Source organism: Podarcis bocagei, assembly GCF_964188305.1.
Source record: "Podarcis bocagei genome assembly, chromosome: 10".
Lineage (NCBI taxonomy): Eukaryota > Metazoa > Chordata > Lepidosauria > Squamata > Lacertidae > Podarcis > Podarcis bocagei.
The window spans coordinates 56,744,160-56,765,374 of record NC_138135.1 but is presented as its reverse complement, the minus strand read 5'-3'; the positions used below and the strand labels follow the sequence as shown (position 1 = coordinate 56,765,374).

Here is a 21,215-nt window from a genome sequence, read left to right as displayed (position 1 = left end):
TTTAAAATCAGAGTGCTTAGTACCTTTACTTCTGTAATGTTTCCACAGATACCCATTATAATGCTAATGAAAAATTCTTTATAATTTTAACAATAACCCCAAATGCATTCTGAACAACTCACATATTTTGGCTTCACAATGAACAATGGCTTTCATTATTCCCTCCCCTCAACCCTTATTAATGGCACTTTCTGTTATCCAATACATGTTTCCGGAATGCACACAAGAGTACTATCTATGGATGGGTGCAGGTTAATAGCAACAGTTCTATTGCTTTACCAAGTGCAATTTGCAACATGATTTCTTAAGCAAAAATAATATCTAAAGATAAAGACTCTGTAAGCCATTTTCACATTAAATCACATTTTTATTTCTGCAAGTATGAGTAGAACAATGTTTTATTGTTATGGATGTAAAGGAAACGTTTTAAAATCCTCTTCCCTTTTGAATGAGTGCTACTCTATCACTGGGTAATTGCTTTAAATATCTATCAAGAACAGTGGAGGTTATCTTTGGCTAGCTATTCAAACCACAGTCTATAAAACCAGGATATTATGGTCAATTGGTTTACTGTTTGATTAGAGTTAAACATGCAATGTCAGAACAATAATTAAAAAGCTTTACTGCTGAAATTCCATTGGGCTAGTAAGAGGGATCAAGGAACTAGTCCAAGAACCTAGTGTTTCTGGTTGTTGAATTTTCCTCATGTATTCAATGCGATTTTTAAAAGCATTGTCTTCAAGCTGGTGTTATCCATTTTGTTTCAATTCTGATCAAACAGGTACCTGATCAATACTGCATTCCAGAACTGTAAACATACATGCTTTGGGCAACACACTGACACACATACAATTTATTCCAAGGTCCTCTGTTTGCATCCCCAACCCATTGAAGGTTTCTGACATGTAGCAGCTAATTTACAGAAAAAGCCAAACAAACATTATTTCCCTGTCTGTATTTCCTACCCTATAGGAACATCAACCGTACCCTACAATCACCATTTTTTTATTTTAAAAAAGACATTCTTGTTACATTCGGAATATATAAAAGATCTGGCTATTGAAAGTACTCACCCCAGACTTGTTTTCTTTATATACAGTATTTGTAACTGATGCTTATATAGTTACATAGTTGAGCCCAACTTGCCTCAAACCTTACAGGTAGTAGTGGATCAATAATTTGATGAAATAATCAGCTGAATCCAGCTATGCAGAAGGTTAAGTTTACCCATAATTTGATTATATCTTCTTTACATGGAAAAATATGGCTCTCGCACACCAAAAATATACTGTAACATAGTGGAGTACATTACAAATAGGACTCCTGTAACATTGCCAATGTAGATAATTTCAGGACTGTCTGGTTTGCAAAGTCTTGTCCGGCATGTAATAGACATGCATTCCAAATACTCTTTCCCCTCCTCTCTTTTTAAGGGACTAAACTACTGCAATTTACCCATATTGGTTGCGTTATCCTCTTTTAAACATTTTGTCCCTGTTACTTTCACCCTTTTTTCTTATACTCTTAATTGGCAAGCTGTGCTGGATGCAGCCACTTTTGTATCAAGATACATCAAGATACATTTTGAAGTGCTCTAATAGAATGTGGCAAGCAATTAGTACAGCCTAAGCATGTGCTTTTATTTAGCAACTACTGAATATTTAATAAATGCTCTTTTGGAACAGTTTTCACAGACTAACAATAATGCAGTAATCACTACATCAATAAACCAATGCTATGAGAGAACATAGCTATGTGAGAACATAACTACTTGCTCCATATTGAGAGTTATGACTAAAGTATACACTATATACAATTTACACACAAAAATAATCCTACCATCACATTTCATGGGTGTGCTGGAATCCCTAAATGTTTGTGTTGAGGTGCATGTTTGCAACGTCATTATGGAAAACTGCAATCAGGCTGTGATATTGTGGTGGTAAGAGTGCTGGAAGTGCATCTTCCCAAAATCAGAGATGTGATTCTCAGCGTTATCTACTGAAATAAAGCAAGTTTTCAGTATAGCACGCTGTAACTATACTGTTACAGTGTACAAGTAACTCTAGTAACTCAATGACCTTCAATACTCTAAAACACTTTCTTTGAAGACACAGAAATTGCACCGTTGCACACACTTGCATTCAAGACAAATGCATCCTCAATTACATATAAATGGACACGGAATGGAGTTCTTAGCTATCACAGCAGTATTGCTGGTATCCATATGTTTTGCACAGAAGTTTAACAATCTGGTCATAAGGAGTATTCATCATGGATACATGGTTAACTATGCTACAATGTGGCTTGAGGATTGATCTTATTCTCTAGAACAGGTGTGGGGAATCTATGATGTTTCTGAGTACAACTCCCATCAGCCACGGCAAGAATGGTCAATTGTCAGGGATGATGGGAGTTGTAGTTCAGCACTAACTGGAAAGACAGATTCCCCACACCTGCTCTAGAGGGACTTTTACATTTCAGAAAGAAAAAATTTACCCAATAGCATCTATGAAACTGTGAAGGAGATATAACCTTATAGAAACACCTCCCAAAACACTCTCTTGTGCCTCCTATGATGAGGTTTGAGGCTGGACTTCAGTGATTCTATAGGAGGGGGATGGATGGAAAAGTAAGCAACCAAACTGACAAGACAAACCAAGAATTTAATAACAACAAACATCTCTTAAAAGTGTTAAAGAAAATTAGAAGTGTCTGAATTTGACTGTGGTTTCTGGTCCCATACCACATTTGAACATAATATCCATATTTTTTTTTCCCAGATACACACCAAACTGGAGACAGATGAGACTGTTTCCCCACCCCCTCAAAGTAGTATAAGAAGAAAATCCTGTTCATAATGTGCATGCGTTTTCATGTCCCATCATAATCTCTGGGCAAGCACAGGGGTTGGGGGGGGGGAGAGCAGGAAAGGGGCGTTTCACAACTTTGTGATTTATAAACACTTAACTTAAGACCAAGCCACAGAGTTGACATTTATTTTGACCACCACATTGAGATTCTTGGAGAAAAAGGTGGACTATACAGGCAATACATTAAATTAAATTAAATTGCCAATGCTGATTGTAGATACACAGTCACCTTAGTGTCAAAACAAACAATCTGTACAAAACAAAACAAAACAAGGTGGATACAACAAACATTAAAATTGCAGTAAAAAAAAAACCCCAAGAACCACCTGACATGTGCAAACTATTTCAGATTTTAAAATTAGTCAGTAAAAATCAGTAGTAGGGAATGGCGGGGGGGGGGGCAGAAAGAATCATACAATTTAAAGATTTTCTAGGCCTCAAGTATATTAAGTAGCTGCCTGAAAATTAGCAAGATGAACCTAATCGTAGGGAGGAAAGTAGCATAATCTCAGTCCAATACAAAGAAGGTCTTTACTACGCCTTAGGATAGGAATGGGGAACACAAAGCTCAGCCTCTGAAGGTGACCTGAACTTACCAACAGACTCATAAAGGAGAAAGGTGGGCCCTAAGATACCCTGGTTGCAGACCCTTCAAGGTTTAACTAACAGAAATGGCATTTTGAATTGGTCCTGGAAACTAGATAGCAGCTGATATATGCTGGTATATGCTCTGAGAATCTAGTCCTGTAAGCGGACAACAGCAATCTGTACTCATGGCAGTTTCCTAGCACCTCACATAAAGGGATAATCCAATCTGGATGGCCCTAAGGTATGAGAAACTATGACTAGATATATTTTGCCCAGGTAATGGTTCAGCTTGCAGATCCACAACCAACAATATCACAAAGATATTACACAGCATGGGTGACGACAGACTCTAGCAGCTTCACATATATTAAAAGGCAAGGGATGAAGCAGTAGTAGCCTAACTCCACTTTCTGAGACCAGCCCTCCAGAAACAACCAGAAACACTGTCAACTATGGGACCAACAGCCAATGGCTTGTGTCCTCAGGAGAGCCCACTGCCAACCCCTGACCAGTCCATACCTGCCTTTGGTGGTGGACCTGTGAGGTTGTGTGGACCCGTCCACCAGATATGGAGCTGCCGTTGCTCTCAGCACCCACTGCTGATGTCATCTTTGGATGCTTGAAAGCCACAAGCCACCCCAAAGGCTGTTGGGATACCAGGAGGAAAACACTGGAAAGGAGGGGACACAACAACTTAGGCTGCTTCAAAGCACTGGAGAACAGCTGCTGCCAGGTCAGCAGGGCATGGAGAGAAACAGATGAAGAATAGAGAGAAACGAGGAAAGTGGAAATGGAACAGGGGGAGTGGCCGTGACTTCCTTTCTGTGAGGGTGGAAAACACACAGTACGTGTGTGTGTGTGTGTGTGTGTGTGTGTGTGTGCGTGTGTGTGCGCGCGCACACACACACACACACACACACACACACACACACACACACCTTCTCCCACTGTAAACGATCCACCAGGTGTCAGGACAAGCAAAGCCAGTTCTGTCCTCAAACTACTAAATTGGCAATCAGACTGGAATAGCTCCAGTATCTAATGGAATGTATCTAGAAGTGAGGTTGTAGTTACACTCTGGTAATAGCCCCTAGTGTTGCCAAATCTGCTTGTGCACCAGTACACACGTGATTTCCTTACATGTGTAATCACAGAAATGATAATTTGGGGGAATTAACAATACTACTCTTGTGATCTTAACTGAAGACAATTGTTTGCTTATAGGCCTTATTGCAGTTGGCCGGATTAACATTTTCTAAAACACCACTGGTACCTTGACTAATTTGGGGGTATTTAGCAATAATCACACAGTTGTTATAATTAGAATTTTTGTTCAAAAAAAGGCTTAAGGAGTGAAAGAAAAACACTGTAGCTTGAAGTGCTGATTTAGAAATACAAGGGGAATAAAATGATTAATAGTTACACATTACACAGGCTACCCACCCTACTACACTGCATAGAGAATATCCATAGTTACTACTGTGAAGATAGGGGGAAGAGGCTGGAGGCAGAGTCTTGAAGACCTGGCTTAGCTATGAAAAGAGAGAGAGAAACAGAAAGAGGAAATGTTCACATGTAAATAGCTGGAATTCAGCTCCTGCGAGAGCTAGGAAAAAGCAAAATTCATGAAGTAAGAGGAACAGGGAGAAGTGAGAAAGTTGAAATGCAAGAATTACCTGCTCTGTTATAGGATGAACAAAGAGAAACAAAAAGCTGGATTTCCCCTATAACATGTCAGCACATTATTACTGCTGGGCTACAGAGCAGACACGGATTAAGTGTTTCATACAACCTTTCAGTCTGTCAATATAGTGGTCCCTAAGTGGTGGTTGACAAACTGACCTTGAACTCAGATCCTATATATTTTCCTCTGGGTTCCTTCAACCTCAACCCTACTCCAATGAGCAAGCCTGGTTTCTTCAAAAGGAAGGCAACCCCACCCAGAACTGGCTGCCTACCATCTCCCACATTTTAAATATTTCACAGGAAGATACCGAAAACAATTGTACCCACACTAGGAGCTAAACTGGAGTTGGATACCAAGGTTAGCTCATGAGCATCCCAGCTGTGCCTCTACCACAGCACTGGGTATACTAATGTTTGATTGGGTACACAGGATGAGAAAATGAACAGCAGATCTGTCCACAAAGTGCTGAAAATGACACTGAAAGAAGGATAAAATTAACAAGGCTCTGCCCACAGGCTTACATTCTAATAATAAAAGCATAAAAAGATAGGGAAAAGAGAATAGTATGAGAAAATAAAAACTTAATAGGAGTGTTATTCAGCATAAGCTAAGGAACAAATAAGGGATATAAGCTAAGGACTACAGTTGTATCTTGGAAGTCGAACGGAATCCATTCGGGAAGTCCGTTCAACTTCCAAAGCGTTTGAAAACCAAAGCACGTCTTCTGATTGGCTGCAGGAAGCCACTAGATTTCCAGAAGTAGCTTCTACATCATGTGAAAGCCCAAATATAACACGGAAGTAAATGGGTAAATGTAAGAATAAATGAATAAACTGCCATGTGGATACAGCCTTATTCATCTAGTTGGCTACTGCACTACTGTGCAGACAAGTGTATGTAGCTTTGTCAAAATCACGTTTACCGATTTCAAAGGACTAGTACTGCTGCTGGCCTGACACATTTGGTTCAAAGACTTACGGTATTTGGGGGTTATTGGATCAATATCCAGGTGCAGAGAAGTTGAAGAGCATTTGGGTGAGGGCAGTCAAAGTTCCTCTCCCCTTTCTAAACAATGAAACTACTGATTCAAGCAGAGGCTTGGCTGCCCTCTATAGTCTTTCAGCTTACCTTTGAAATTTGGGGGCAAATGCTGTATGGAAATGACAACACATCATGACACAGAATCATTCCCATGGGGATTTCTGACCAAACTTTCGGAGGGAATGCTGATGGGTCAATGAGTAGTCAAACTGCCATATGAAAAAATGGCAAAGCTTGCCACCTTTTTCTTTTTCTTTTCTTTTGTTTAAAACACACTTTGGCTACCTTAACATTAAAAGTAAGCCACCATATTATTATTTTTTCACCCACCCCTTCAAAAGTTGCTGATACCGCCACTTCAAGTTTATGGATGAATGGTTCATTTGTAAATGGAGACATATTTGGTCTAGCATGAACTGCCACCTATTTTACAAGACAAAACAGGATAATGTGTTAAGTCCTTATGATGCAGCTTAGCTACTTACAGAGCTGCTCTAGCTCCCAATCCAATTATGGTATCAATGCAGATGATGATCTTGACTTTTAAAGCTCTATGTGGCTCAGGACCAAGATACCTTAAGGACCACCCTCTCTCCCACAACCCTAGGTAATTGGTTCCACTGTCAAAATATTATCATTTTTTTTGTGGGGGTGGGAGGCGGGACTCATGTTAGCCAAAATACACCCTATTGTAACTTAAGTTCATTACAACTAGCCAAGACCTTTGGACATTTATTCTGTTTTTTATGCATTTAATGTAATATTTTGTTTTGAACTTTGTTAGCCAACCCGTGAGGTTTTCTCTGAGGAGATAAAACAGAAATACATTAAATAAACATGTCTCTCACACACAACTTATGTCGGGTTCTGACAGACAAAAAGCTATTTTTTTCTTTTCAATTATTGGGTTAACATTTCCATTTTTAATTCCATCCTTTAGTGGTTAACACACCTCTGTTCTTAGGGCTGGAACATATCAATGTCTTATACCCAACAACAGAGTGCAAACACAATTTAAAACCTGTGCCTATTATGAGGTAAATTCCACAATCATTTATGAATATGCATTTATGTACATAGTGTATTTGCTCCATAATGCATGGTTTTGCTTTTACAATTACCTAAACAAATGTTTAGCTGAGCTACTCAGTCTACTGGGTATATGATTTGTACTGAAGAACAGGAAAGAAAACAGGCCACTTACGTATTTATTGTAATACATTTTTTGTGTTTCAAGTAAATAATGCACTTTTAAAACTAGGGATATATTTATGTGAAAGACTATAATACCTGCTAAGTTCTGTCTCCTGGGTAAATGTTAGAAAAGACTAACAAACCAAAACAAAAATCCACCCAGCGATAAAGCCTAAATACAAAGAAAACACATTTAGTAATATTAAGGGGAATGTTTCAAAAGAGTGCACTGGGATTTGGCTGCGGCACACAAGTACTTAACAGAGCAATGGGTACGCTGAAATTGCTGTTATTTCTAGGGTTACTCATTTAAAGACCAGTTGCCATATCCTTCGCCAAATAACGCAATTTTTAAAACTGAGATAATGTAGTAATTATTCAACATTTGTACAGTGCTTTTGAATCTGTGAATTGTTCTGCAACCCATACCTCATTTGCTCTCCTTGCATTTTCCATTGTGTATATGTGGAAGTGAAGCTGAGAGAATAATTTTTCCCAGAGACAGCAAGCAGTGACAGAACTGGGATTTGAAACTTAAGTCTAATAGGCCACGTCTAACACTCTAGCCACCGCACCATGAAGGCCTGATGCTGTTGGTCAGCAGAGGGTTAACGGCGAATCCATTATTTTTGCTTGTTAGGAAACAAAATCCCTATGGATACATTTTTCAAGTATCTACACAAGATTGTTCTAACATACCTGGCACAATGTTAAGTCACCAATCCCAGAAAGTGTTTTGCCATATGCTTTATCGTTAATCAAATGAGGTAACCTTAGGGAACACCACACATGCATCCCCAAACACCACTTAAGAGTTTCACCATATAGGGTTATTCCACATTCTGTATCACACTTTTTATACATTGTACACACCTCCAGGGCTCTGGTGAGGTTCTTCCTTGACCTTTTTTCTTATTGCCACCATCCTTTCAATCAGCCCCTTCTTTCCTGCACCTGCCTTCCCTTAATCTGCAGCTCCTTCCACCACTCCTTCCTTTCCTCCCTCAGAACTCTTCTCCCTCCTTTTAATCCCTCTGCCTCTTGGGTTTCCTATACCACTTAAACTCCTGCCTTATCCATCCAGCTAATCCTTTCAACCCTATGCTGTTTGGGCTTCCCAAGCTTCTGACAGTCTCCATGAACTGCCCACCAGGAGACTCAAGCATCAGAGTGGTGGCAGGCTATAAAATATTTACTTAGAATACTTACTTCAATAATAGCATTTGTTGTGAGCGTCACAAGGAAAAGTTGGCTGCTCCTTCTTGTAGCATTTTCTTTCATTTTCTATGGGTAATCTTGTGTTTCCCTTTATGTGGACTACACATAGCAATCTACCTTATCTCTTGCGAGTTCAGAAATTTAGGCTCTGGACTTTCTCCCTTCTCTCCTTTCCACAAAACAAAAGAATAGAAAGGAGAGGCTAGCTGAAGAAAAGTTGAGGTCTGAGAAAGGAAACTCAGAACTGAGCTAATCAAGGCCTCAACAGCAGTAGTGAGTGACCAAAGTAATAAGTACACCCAAAGGAAATGAAAAAAACAGGGTTGTTTTGACTCTTAAGCTGTTTCAGGAAGCCATTTTGAAGTATACATGCAGCACTTTGGTCCTTTTGCTGAGGAGAAGGAAGATTTCTAGTCAGAACTTCATTCTCTCTTCTTTCCACCCCAAGTGCCTCCCTCTTGTGGCCTTCCCCCTGTTGGCCTAGTATGAAGATTCTCCCACAAACCAACATGGCTTTTACTTGACAACATGCACTGATTGTTATGGCTAAACCGTTACTCTTAGTGGTCAGAGTTCACAAACGGTTTGTGTAACATTACAGACAAACTGGTCAGTGGCTCAGTGGAGCTCAAAGACAAACAAGGCATTAATTTAATGACTCACAGCTCTGCCTAAATACTAATAGAACTGTATTTTGAGACATGTTTTTCTTCTTCACCAAACCTATTAACCAGTTCAAAGACGAGTAGCCTGAGGAGGAGAAAGTTTGTGGAAGGGAATCTCCCTGTCCCCTTCTCCTCCTTCCAACATCTTGGAAACCCTCTCTTAGGGGATCCTCCAGTACAGTGTAGGATGGGGGGGCAGAGGGAAAATGGCCACCCTCTCATGAGTGGAGCTGTGCTGGCACAATGTGGCTCTAGATTAATTTGGGTAATCCTCTCTTCCACAGGAACCTGCAGTGCCTCACCTCACACTGTCCTGGAGGATTTTCTCACATTCCTATGCTCCTTGTGGGAGTTTAGGATCCAAGCCATATTATCTCACATTCCAAGCTTTAGATATTATTTTACATCCATTTTTATTCAGATCCTTGTGTTATCAATGGTCCAGCAGTAGCGCCATTTTGTTGTTACTACAGAGATAGTTACTTGTACCCTAGTGACTAAAGCAACGTCCCAAGTAGAGATTTTGCGGAAAGGCTGTCTATGCATAAATGAACTCTCTTACTCTATTTTGAAACATGGTAAGGTAAAACAGTGTTGTTTACAGGATGAGACTGCAAGATTCTTACTAGTCAATTTTTTAAAAATTACTCATTTATAAAACTAAAGCAGATCAAACAACATATGTTTTGCAGTGCATTTGCCCCAAACTCTCATGACTGGATGGATATATAGCGTTTGGTAATGGAAATATTCCTATGCACCCTTGCTCATCAAAACATGAAAGTAGCAATGAGGAAACATTTCTTTTTAAAAAATATGCAAAGGTTGGATACAGCTTTTGCTATAAATTAAATTAGTATCATGCATCAATATAGTATTTTTAACTTAGCATTATTTAATACAGTAAGAGTGCTTCCAGACAGGTGTTTCATTGTTCCTTGCAGTATTGTTGTTGGTTTTGCAGTATCCACACAACATTGTCAATATTGGCATCAAAATGCTACCTTACATCTTCCCCACCTTGATTTAATTGAGATTTAATCCTTTCCATGGAAAAACTGATTAGTTAAAAAGAAACATGTTGCCAATGACCTGTTTGTGATATATGAATAACCTGTTTGCAATATTATCCTGCCCACCCCCGCCTGAATGAACCTGTTTATAGTCTAATTAGAGAACAGAAATATTACAATATATTAAAACTATATTAAAATATAGTTTTAAATCTGAAATGTACATGAGATAGTGTTTTAGAGGCTTTTGTGTTTCAAGTACTCGGAGTACTCTTGTTACAAAAAATATATATGTTTATTGAAGCTGTTGGATCCTCTGGGTGGCTGCTCTCGGCAGCAGCAGCGGCAACAGCAACATTTATTTTCTAGCTTGCTATAAGCCCATTATCTGAATAATAAAATATTTTGCATAGAAACAAATTAACAGCACAATCCTATGCATGTTTACTGAAAAATAAGTCACACTGTGTCCAGCTATTTAACATTCGTGAACTTGACTCTCACACAATGGCTACTTTTCTACTCAACCTCTTCATGTAAGACAGTCCTTAAAAAAATACACACAAAAGGTGATGGGACACAGAGGTCTTATAGGTTTTATTTGTTGCAAATAATAATGCTGGACACCTTTCAAGAGTACAGTGGTGCCCCGCAAGACGAACGCCTCGCAAGACGAAAAACTCGTAAGATGAAAGAGTTTTTCGTTTTCGAGTTGCTTCGCAAGACGAAAACGTCTTGCAAGTTTGTTTCCTTTTTCGTAAAACTGTTAATACCCAGGGTGCATTGCTTGAAGAGGTGCAGTTGCGACTTAACCTCGAGGAGCAACACATTGCACGAGGTGTGGTGGCCTTTTTGAGCTTTTTAAAGAGTTTGCTGAATTTTTGAAGCTTTTCCAAAACTTCTTTTGCAGCTGTTTGGTAAGTTAAACTTTTAAAACTTTTTGGGGGGGTTTTGGATTTTGGGTTGGGGTGTTTAGAATTCAAGGACTTGATGTTGGGGAGAGGTTTGCAAGAATCTGGGGGCTTGTGTGGTTTTTTTCTGCGTTTTTATGATTTTCTGTGACCATTGGGCCATGTTGGGTTTTTTGAAAAAAAAAATTCTGGGTTTGAATTTCTGTGTGCTGGGTGGCTGGGGGAACAGCTGAGGAGGGGGTTGCAAGAATCTGGGAGCTTGTGTGGTTTTTTCTGCATTTTTATGGTTTTCTGTGACCATTGGGCCATGTTGTTGTTTTTTGGAAAAAAAAAATCTGGGTTTGAATTTCTGTGTGCTGGGTGGCTGGGGGAACAGTTGGGGAGGGGTTTGCAACAGTTGGGGAGGGGCTGGGGGAACAGTTGGGGAGGGGTTTGCAATTTCTGTGTGCTGGGTGGGTGGCTGGGGGAACAGTTGAGGTTTTTGAAGACTTTGGTGATTTTTAAAGCTTTTCCAAAACTTCTTTTGCAGCCATTTGAGGATTTTGAAGACTTTGGTGATTTGCAGCCATTTCGTAAGTTTAACTTTTAAAACTTTTGGGGGGGGGGTTTGGATTTTGGGTTGGGTGTTTGGAATTCAAGGACTTGGTTCTGGGTTTGAATTGCTGATTTTTTATTTTTTTTTCTGAGTTTACGAAGGTAAGAGCTGTGCTGCCATGGGACCCAAGAAGACTGCTGCTGCTGCGGAGGCCGGCGAGAGGAAGAAGGAGAAGGTGACGCTGGAAATGAAGAAGGAGATCATCTGGAAGCACGACGGTGGAATGCGTGTGACGGACCTCGCCAGGGAGTACGGCAGGAACCCATCGACCATCGGGACCATCCTGAATATGAGGGAGAAGATCCTTGCGACTGATGCAGCCAAGGGAGTCACCAGGATCGTGAAGAACCGCCCAGCTGTTCTGGAGGAGGTCGAGAAGTTGCTGCTCATCTGGTTAGAAGAGAAGCAGCGTGCAAGGGACACAGTGACTGAGGCCGTCATTTGTGAGAAGGCCAAGGCCTTGCACGCAGACCTCATCCGGGAACAGCCAGGAACCTCAGGCGAGCCAGAAGTCTTCAAGGCAAGCAGAGGCTGGTTTGACCGGTTCAAGGCAAGATCTGGAATCCACAGCGTGGTCAGGCATGGAGAGGCTGCCAGTTCTGATGTTCCTGCGGCTGAAGACTTTGCAGCGGAGTTCCTGGAGGTTGTGAAGACGGAGGGCTACGTTCCACAGCAGGTCTTCAACTGCGACGAGACCGGGCTGTTTTGGAAGAGGATGCCCAAAAGGACTTTCATCAGGAGGAGGCCAAGTTGCCTGGCCAGAAGCCCATGAAGGACCGTCTGACCCTGCTCTTCTGTGCCAACGCAAGCAGCAACCTGAAGATCAAGCCCCTGCTGGTGTACCACTCGGAGAACCCACGGGCCTTCAAGAAACACAAGGTCGACAAGGAGCGGCCGAGTGTCATGTAGCGATCCAACAGCAAGGCTTGGGTCACACGTGTGCTGTTTGTGGACTGGGTCAATCTTGCTTTTGGCCCTGCTGTCAAACAGTACCTGCTGGACAACGACCTGCCACTGAAGGCTTTGCTTCTGATGGACAATGCTCCTGCTCATCCTAAAGGCCTTGAGGTGGACTTGTTGGAGGAGTTCAGCTTCATCAACATCATGTTCCTGCCGCCTAACACCACGCCACTGCTCCAGCCGATGGATCAGCAGGTCATCGCCAATTTCAAAAAACTCTACACCAAGGAGCTTTTCAGACGATGCTTCGAGGTGACTGATTGCACCACCATCACCCTGCGGGAATTCTGGAAGGACCACTTCGACATCGTCACCTGCTTGAAGATGATCACCACGGCCTGGAACGGGATCAGCCAGAGAAATTTGAATTGCGCTTGGCGCAGCCTGTGGCCGGACTGTGTGGCACCAAGTGACTCTGATGCACCAGAGTCAACAGTGGTGCAGGACATTGTTGCCTTGGGGAGGACCATGGGCCTGGAGGTCACAGAGGAGGATGTCAGCGAGCTGGTGGAGGAGCACGACAACGAGCTGACCACCCAGGAGCTGGATGAACTGCAGGCAGAAGTTGCGCAGGAGCAGGCCTGGCTGGAAGAGGAGGAAGCAACTGAGGAACGGCTGTCCTCCAAAGAACTGAGGGACATTTGCCAGAAGTGGAAGGAGGTGCAGGCTTTTGCAGAGCGGCACCACCCGAACAAGCACGTGGCACATGACCAAGCGAACACTTTTGATATGACGGTCATGTTGCCTCTCAGGGAGCTGCTGAAAAGGCGGATGAAGCAGCAGACCATGGACAGGTTCCTCAGCAAGAAGCAAAGAGTGGAAGAGGAACCTTCTTCGAGTGGTCCCCCAGAGTCTTAGAAAATGTATGTACAGTACACTTTGTTGATTTTTAAATGTTTTTCTGTCATGTTTAGAAACTTAATTTATTGTTCCTTCAATTTTTGAAATGCTCTTTAAAGTATGTGTGACTTTAAAGAGCAGTTAATAAACTATTGTTGTACCAAATTTGGCTTTGTTTGGACTTTTTTTGACCATAGGAACACATTAATTGAATTTCAATGCATTCCTATGGGAAACCGTGCTTCGCAAGACGAAAAATTCGCTAGACGAAAAAACTCGCGGAACGAATTAATTTCGTCTTGCGAGGCACCACTGTAAACATCCCATACCCAGTAGGCTCAGAGCTGATTTGGACTGAGAAGGAATCCATTTCTTTCATTTCCCTTACCCCTACTGAGTACTAAGCCCCATTCCCCCCCCCATAAATATCTACATCAATGGTTTCCAACATTTTTTTGACCATGCCCCACCTAAGTATCTCTAAAATCCTGATCCCCCCCCGACATATAATTCTTATTATCAAAAAGTGAACTATTCACGTGGAGGAAGCCTAAAAGGCCATTAACTTGGTCTAAACTCATTCTTGAATTACCCCCCTTAAACAACCTCCCCCCCCCCCCGTGGGACATGTGCCCCACGTTGGGAACCACAGATCTAGATGGAAGATAATCTATAAATATAACCTATGAAATTTTAATTGCCCTTTTCTATACCTTCTTCATCTCTGAGGTGAACACAGCTAATTAAACAAGAAAAAACATGAGGTATGCAAAATATAAGTACTAGGTTGAAAGAGTAAGCTGTGAACTAGAGATTTCCCATATTAGGCAGTCTCTCACATCTTAGTTTAAGCCCCATTATGTAACATGGGGATGGTACAAGTGACCCACAGTAGAAGTAAGTTGTAAATATTAGATAATCCATGGAAAGTACTTTGAGCACATAGAAATAAACACTGAATATTATTACTATTGTATGGGTAGCAGCCACATTATTTTCTTCACTTGTTCCTCTTTATTAAATTTTCAACATACATTCTGCTGCCCAGCCATCAAAATTTCAGAGAGTATCCCGATGCTCTTCATACTCTGCTTTGAAAACTCACCATCCAGAACCTGCTTTTGTAATTTAGAAATTGACTTCTTCACTTTTATCCAGACCATTTATGCAAATGTTTTGAAGGATGTATCCCGTTACAGTTCCTTGAGAATGGCCACAATCTACTCTGAAGATTACCGTATTTTTCTCTCTATAACACGGAGATTTTTTCTCCTAAAAAGGAAGGGGAAATGTCTGTGCGTGTTATTGAGCGAATGTGTGGTCCCTGGAGCCGACTGGCGCGAGTGGAGGCAAAAATCAAATCGCGAGTCTCGGAGAAGGGAAACCTGAAAAGAGGAAGCGGCTGCTTTCCTGCATTCTGCCTCAGGGTCTTACTGCCCACCCTCCGTTTTGTTGCTGTGTTTGCTCAAATGGAACAAAGAGCAGGGAAAGCCCCTCCCCTCCAGGCAAGAAGAGGGGAAAGCAGAGCGTCCTTCCTTCTAATTCCTCTCCGTGCTCCAGCCGGAAAACATGCAGGTGGGAGAGAGAGAGAGAGCTGGCTGGCTGGCTTGGGTGGGTGGGTGGGTGGGTGGAAACTTTTGCCTTCCTTTCCTCCCTCCCATTATACCCCTCTCCTGCATTCTTAGCCAGCTGCTTCTCTGCACACCCCTCTCGTGTTCCTTGTCCCTTCTGTGTTTTTCCTTCCCTCCCCACTTAAAATGTGGTTACAAAGCATGGATCCACATGGATCCTCAAGATCTTTGCATTGGGTCACCCCAAATTCACCATCAGATCACATAGCATGTCCATGGCTACAGCCTGCCCCCCCAAAATCACGCACCCACTGTTGCCTGGGGCTGCAATGGTGCAAAAACGTGGTTAAAAAGCATGGATCCACATGAATCGTCAGGATCTTTGCATTGGGTCACCCCAAATTCACCATCAGATCACATGTCTGTGACCACAGCATGAAGCACAAAAATGATACATCCACTGTTTCATTCAGAATGTTTTTTCCCTTGTTTTCCTCCTCTAAAAACAATGTGCGTGTTATGGTCAGGTGCGTGTTATAGAGCGAAAAATACGGTACCTGTTTATGTCAATCCTAGCCTAACCAATTTCCAAGCCATAAGATGACTTTACTCAAGGCTACTAGAGACTACTTTTAAAATTATATCCATAGCATTAGCCATAATCCACACATTCCCAAATAGGAAACAAAGTATCACTTTCTTCTATTGAAGAAACAATTAGCAGTATCCAGCTAACGAATCCCAGATGCATACTCTCTCAAAAAATATTCCTTCCCAACTTCTGAAATAGTGTCTAGCATGCCGGGTTCGTTTCTGCTGTATGTGCTGAAGAACATTGAGCAAATCCCCTGAGAGCAACAAGACCTGTTGACATTCCCAGGGGGACTGCATGGGGGGGCATGTCTGCCCCCAGTGTTTACATGAGTCAGCATGCAACACTCACACCACCTCATAAGCACTTTTAAATGTGTGTTTCTGGGTGAACTTCAAGGATTTTCCATTAAACGTCTGCTTGGAAATGGAAGGGGGTGGACATAGGGTGCACACAGGTATGGGGGTTATTAAAAAGTTATTTTTGCTGGATATGATACTAGCACGTCTGTCTCAGTTTCTAATGTTCCTTTTATACTGCATTACCTCTTGTGTTTGAACTGTGGCTTTTTTTCTTTTTGATCTATAGATTACAGATGCTTCAGGTTACAGATGCTTCAGGTTACAGACTCCACTAACCCAGAAATAGTACCTCGGGTTAAGAACTTTGCTTCAGGATGACAACAGAAATTGTGCTCCGGCGGCGAGGCGGCAGCGGGAGGCCCCATTAGCTAAAGTGGTACCTAGGGTTAAGAACAGTTTCAGTTAAGAATGGACCTCCAGAACGAATTAAGTTCTTAACCCGAGGTACCACTGTATATTGCCATGTCACACTCCCATTTCATTCACATCAGTGGGTGCTGTGGAACACAACTGTGGATGTCACCACCCTTTATGTGCATGTGTTTCCACATGATTTATCAATGAAAATGGCAGCACAGAACTATATTCCAGAATAGTGCCTCAAATTTTGTCATGTTATAGGGAGGTGGTGGCATGAAGGACAGGAAAAATACAGTGGTACCCCGCAAGACGAATGCCTCGCAAGACGGAAAACCCGCAAGACGAAAGGGTTTTCTGTTTCGGAGGCACTTCGCAAGACGAATTTCCCTATGGGCTTGCTTCGCAAGACGAAAGCCCATAGGGAAATCTCCGGGGACCTGTTTTAAATTGCTGGCGGTCGGGAGCAAAGACTTTCGCCCACAGCCGGCCTTCAGAAGAGGTCCTGGACCTCTTCTGAAGGCCGGCGGGGGGCAAAAGTCTTTGCTCCCCCCGCCTGCCTTCCCGGGACAGCGGAGAAGTCCCGCCCCGCTCGGGATGGCGGCGCAGAGCTGTCTGCCGTGCCGGGATCAGCGCGGGCTCTGCACGGCCATCGGGAGCCGGGGGAGAAGCCTGCCCCGCTCCAGATGGCCACGCAAAGCTGTCTGCCGTCCGGGGACGGCAGGCACATCTGCGCCGCCATCCCAAGCGGGGCGCTAAGTCCCGCCCCGCTCGGGATGGCGGCGCAGAGCTGTCTGCCGTCCTGGGACTGCAGGCAGATCTGCGCCACCATCCCGAGCGGGGCGCTAAATCCCGCCCTGCTCGGGATGGCGGCGCAGAGCTGTCTGCCGTGCCAGGATCAGCGCGGGCTCTGCACAGCCATCGGGAGCCGGGGGAGAAGCCCACCCCGCTCCAGATGGCCGCGCAAAGCTGTCTGCCGTCCGGGGACGGCAGGCACATCTGCGCCGCTCCGCTCGGGATGGCGGCGCAGAGCTGTCTGCCGTCCTGGGACTGCAGGCAGATCTGCGCCACCATCCCGAGCGGGGCGCTAAGTCCCGCCCCGCTCGGGATGGCGGCGCAGAGCTGTCTGCCGTGCCGGGATCAGCGCGGGCTCTGCACGGCCATCGGGAGCCGGGGGAGAAGCCCGCCCCGCTCCAGATGGCCGCGCAAAGCTGTCTGCCGTCCGGGGACGGCAGGCACATCTGCGCCGCTCCGCTCGGGATGGCGGCGCAGAGCTGTCTGCCGTCCTGGGACTGCAGGCAGATCTGCGCCACCATCCCGAGCGGGGCGCTAAGTCCCGCCCCGCTCGGGATGGCGGCGCAGAGCTGTCTGCCCTGCCGGGACTGCCATCCCGAGCGGGGCAGGAGCCTCCATAGGCGCGCGTCACCTCTCCAGCCAGGGGAGGGTCGCAGGGGGCTGCTTTAGCCCCGCGCGCGCTCTCCCAGCTGGAGAGGTGACGTGCGCCTATGGAGGCTCCTGCCATAGGCGCGTGTCACCTCTCCAGCCGGGGGAGGGTCGCAGGGGGCTGCTTTAGCCCCGCGCGCGCTCTCCCAGCTGGAGAGGTGACGTGCGCCTATGGAGGCTCCTGCCATAGGCGCGTGTCACCTCTCCAGCCGGGGGAGGGTCGCAGGGGGCTGGGGGGAGATAGCGATCTCCCTGCAGCCCCTTGCTGCAAAAGACCGGGGGAAGCGGGGAAGCGAAGCGCTTCGCTTCCCGCTGCTCCCGGACCTCTTCTGAAGCAAGGGGTTGCGGGGAGATAGCGATCTCCCTGTAGCCCCTTGCTGCAAAAGACCGGGGGAAGCGGGGAAGCGAAGCGCTTCGCTTCCCGCTGCTCCCGGACCTCTTCTGAAGCAAGGGGTTGCGGGGAGATAGCGATCTCCCTGCAGCCCCTTGCTGCAAAAGACCGGGGGAAGCGGGGAAGCGAAGCGCTTCGCTTCCCGCTGCCCCCGGACCTCTTCTGAAGCAAGGGGTTGCGGGGAGATAGCGATCTCCCCGCAGCCCCTTGCTGCAAAAGACGTCGGGGGGAAGCGGGGAAGCGAAGCGCTTCGCTTCCCGCTGCCCCCAGGACCTCTTCTGAAGGCTGGCGGGGGGCAAAAGTCTTTGTCCCCCCTGCCTGCCTTCCCAGGGGCTTTTAAATCGCCCCGGACAGCGGAGAAGTCCTCCGCTGTCCGGGGCGATTTTAAAATGCCGCCCGCCAGCATTTTAAGATCGCCCCGGACAGCGGAGAAGTCCTCCGCTGTCCCAGGGTTTTTTAAAATGCTGGGGGTGGGAAGAAAAGCCCTTGTCCCCCCCCAGCCTTCAGAAGAGGTCCGGGGACAGACTGTCCCCGGACCTGGTCTGAAGGCGGTTTCCCTAGGAACGCATTAATTGATTTTCAATGCATTCCTATGGGAAACCGTGCATCGCAAGACGAAAAAACCGCAAGACGAAGAGACTTGCGGAACGAATTAATTTCGTCTTGCGAGGCACCACTGTACAGCACAAAATTCCCATGAATTTAATAAGTGCTAAGCTTCCCCTGGACTCAGCTAAATTTCCAGAAGAGACTTTTACGTCATGTGAAAGATCACACAGAATGTGAAAATTATCAGGTAAGGAAATGCGAACAAGGGAAAATATGCTGTCTGGCTACAACCTTAGTCCTATCCCACAAGACTGGAATGGACCAGACCTTAATGGGTCTTCTCATCCCCTCCAGGTTCTAGGACATGTCAATGGTGTACTCCAAAGACTGATGCTGCCTTCAACCTCAGGCCGCTCCTGCTTCTCATCAACACTATGCTTTCCTTATGCCTTTAGCCCTTTTCTTTGATATTTTTCTCATAATGTAGCATCTTCATAAACTAACTGCTGTCTCAGCCTCCTCTTCTGTTTTGCTTACTTTTCTCTTTCCATATTTGCTGCAACAGTCAATGATTCGTTGGCAAAGTGCTTGATAAACTTTTTTACTGCCTTTATGACAACCATCCAAACACATAATCTTTTCCAAGCCCAATGGGGTAGGGGGAAGGAATCCAAAAAACAGTACTTGAAAAGCAAGCTGAATCAGGGGTGCAGTTGTGATGAAGGATTTTGCAGCTTCAGCTAAGGTTTTCCTCAGTGGTCACAAACACTGCGATTCTAGGGGGGAAATATTGCAGCTTTGGTACAACAACATACCGGACAAATCTGAAAACTTTTCAATGGCTCCCTCAAGTCATGGCCTTCTGGACAGCCTACCAAGACATTTTAGCTCCTGAGGCGAACCACAAAATGACTACCCTCCAGGGAAGAAGGGGTGAGTAAAGATCTACATCAGGAACAAGGGGGGAATAAAGATCTAGATCAGGCTCTGCTGCCCCTGTGGATTCTTCCACCTGACATGGTTACCTCAAGTTGCCTCATAGGTGGGCCCAACTCATATCTATGATAGCAGCATGACATCTCCACTCCAGTCAGAACAGTCTGGAATTTTGTTCAACATTGTTGATTTTTAACACATTATCATTCTAGCCTTTCTTATAATTTCTGCACTTCTCTGACATTTTAACCAGACTAAGTATTACTTTCTCAACGGTGCCTTAATTCAAATTCCTTCTTTGATAGTCTTCTTAAATAACAGTGAACCAAACGCTATAATTAATCAGATCTACTACCACACGTTTTGCTTGTTTACATCAATTCTTAAATATTGATGATGCGATATAATAAAATAAAACAACTAGTAGTTTCAAAATAAAACAGTTGAAGGATGACAAACTTGAAATAATGTGTATCTGAAGAAGTGTGCATGCACACGAAAGCTCATACCAAGAACTAACTTAGTTGGTCTTTAAGGTGCTACTGGAAGGAATTTTTTTATTTTGACTATGACAGACCAATACGGCTACCTATCTGTAACTTGAAATAATGGGACACACTGAAAAGAGAACGAGCAATTTAAAAAAAAAAAAAAAACACCTATGGGGAAACTTATCTATCCTGAATTTAATAAAATAAATATTCCACAAGAACTACACTGGAACAGTCATGGAAAAATAAAAATGAAGAGAATTATTAGCCCTTCCTCCTATTTCTACTCATCTTCACGTCCCATCTCCCTCTGCTACCAGTTACCCACTACTAGGTGCATAAAGACTGAACTAGCAGTTGGAGCAACCCCGCAATTCAGTCTTCAACCTAAGATACAGCATGGGATCTGTTCCCACCAACTGGACAGCTACACCTTCTTTCAGGATACTCTGTCTTGTCCCACCTCCAGTGGTTTTCTCTCCTCTCCCTAAACCATCAGCCAGTATTCTAGGGCCACTGATCTTGCTCAGTCCTCAGTAACCCCTGGAGCATGTGGTTAGTGACATTTAGTATCCATATAGAGAAAATGAGATTTTGATTAATACCCAGAGGATATTGCTTGTGAATGGATATTTACTGGGCCATACTTGGGGATGGGTACTGGACTACATAGAAATTTCATCAGATACAGAAGGAAACTTTAAGAGATGTATACAAACATGCCATTCTACTAGTAGCCCTTTGAGAAAAGAAGAGTAGTTGGCATCCGTCTGTCTCGAGAGACAATGGAGTGCGCCTCTGGGGGGTCAAACCGCTGCATTTGCAGTACTGATGTGACCTCCCTAGGGCATAAGCCTGAACAGTGTGTATGTAGGTCCTGGGCTACCCAGATGACAAGAACATCTCTCAGCCTCACTGATGTTTTCCAAAGGAAAGCA

General features: G+C 44.2%; 2 protein-coding genes across 10 annotated transcripts in view; one reads left to right on the top strand and one right to left on the bottom strand.

Annotated features, from left to right (window-relative positions):
* FOXP2 (forkhead box P2) overlaps positions 1–21,215 on the bottom strand; it is a 334,596-nt gene that overhangs the window by 164,852 nt on the left and 148,529 nt on the right. The window lies entirely within an intron of this gene.
* Positions 11,058–12,557, top strand: LOC308596866 (tigger transposable element-derived protein 1-like; the record flags this gene model as incomplete). The annotated part of the gene is made up of 3 exons (XM_081212172.1): positions 11,058–11,196; positions 11,720–11,762; positions 11,878–12,557. The coding sequence occupies exon 3, from the start codon at positions 11,904–11,906 to the stop codon at positions 12,555–12,557; it is 654 nt and encodes a 217-aa protein (XP_081068298.1). The 5' UTR covers positions 11,058–11,196; positions 11,720–11,762; positions 11,878–11,903.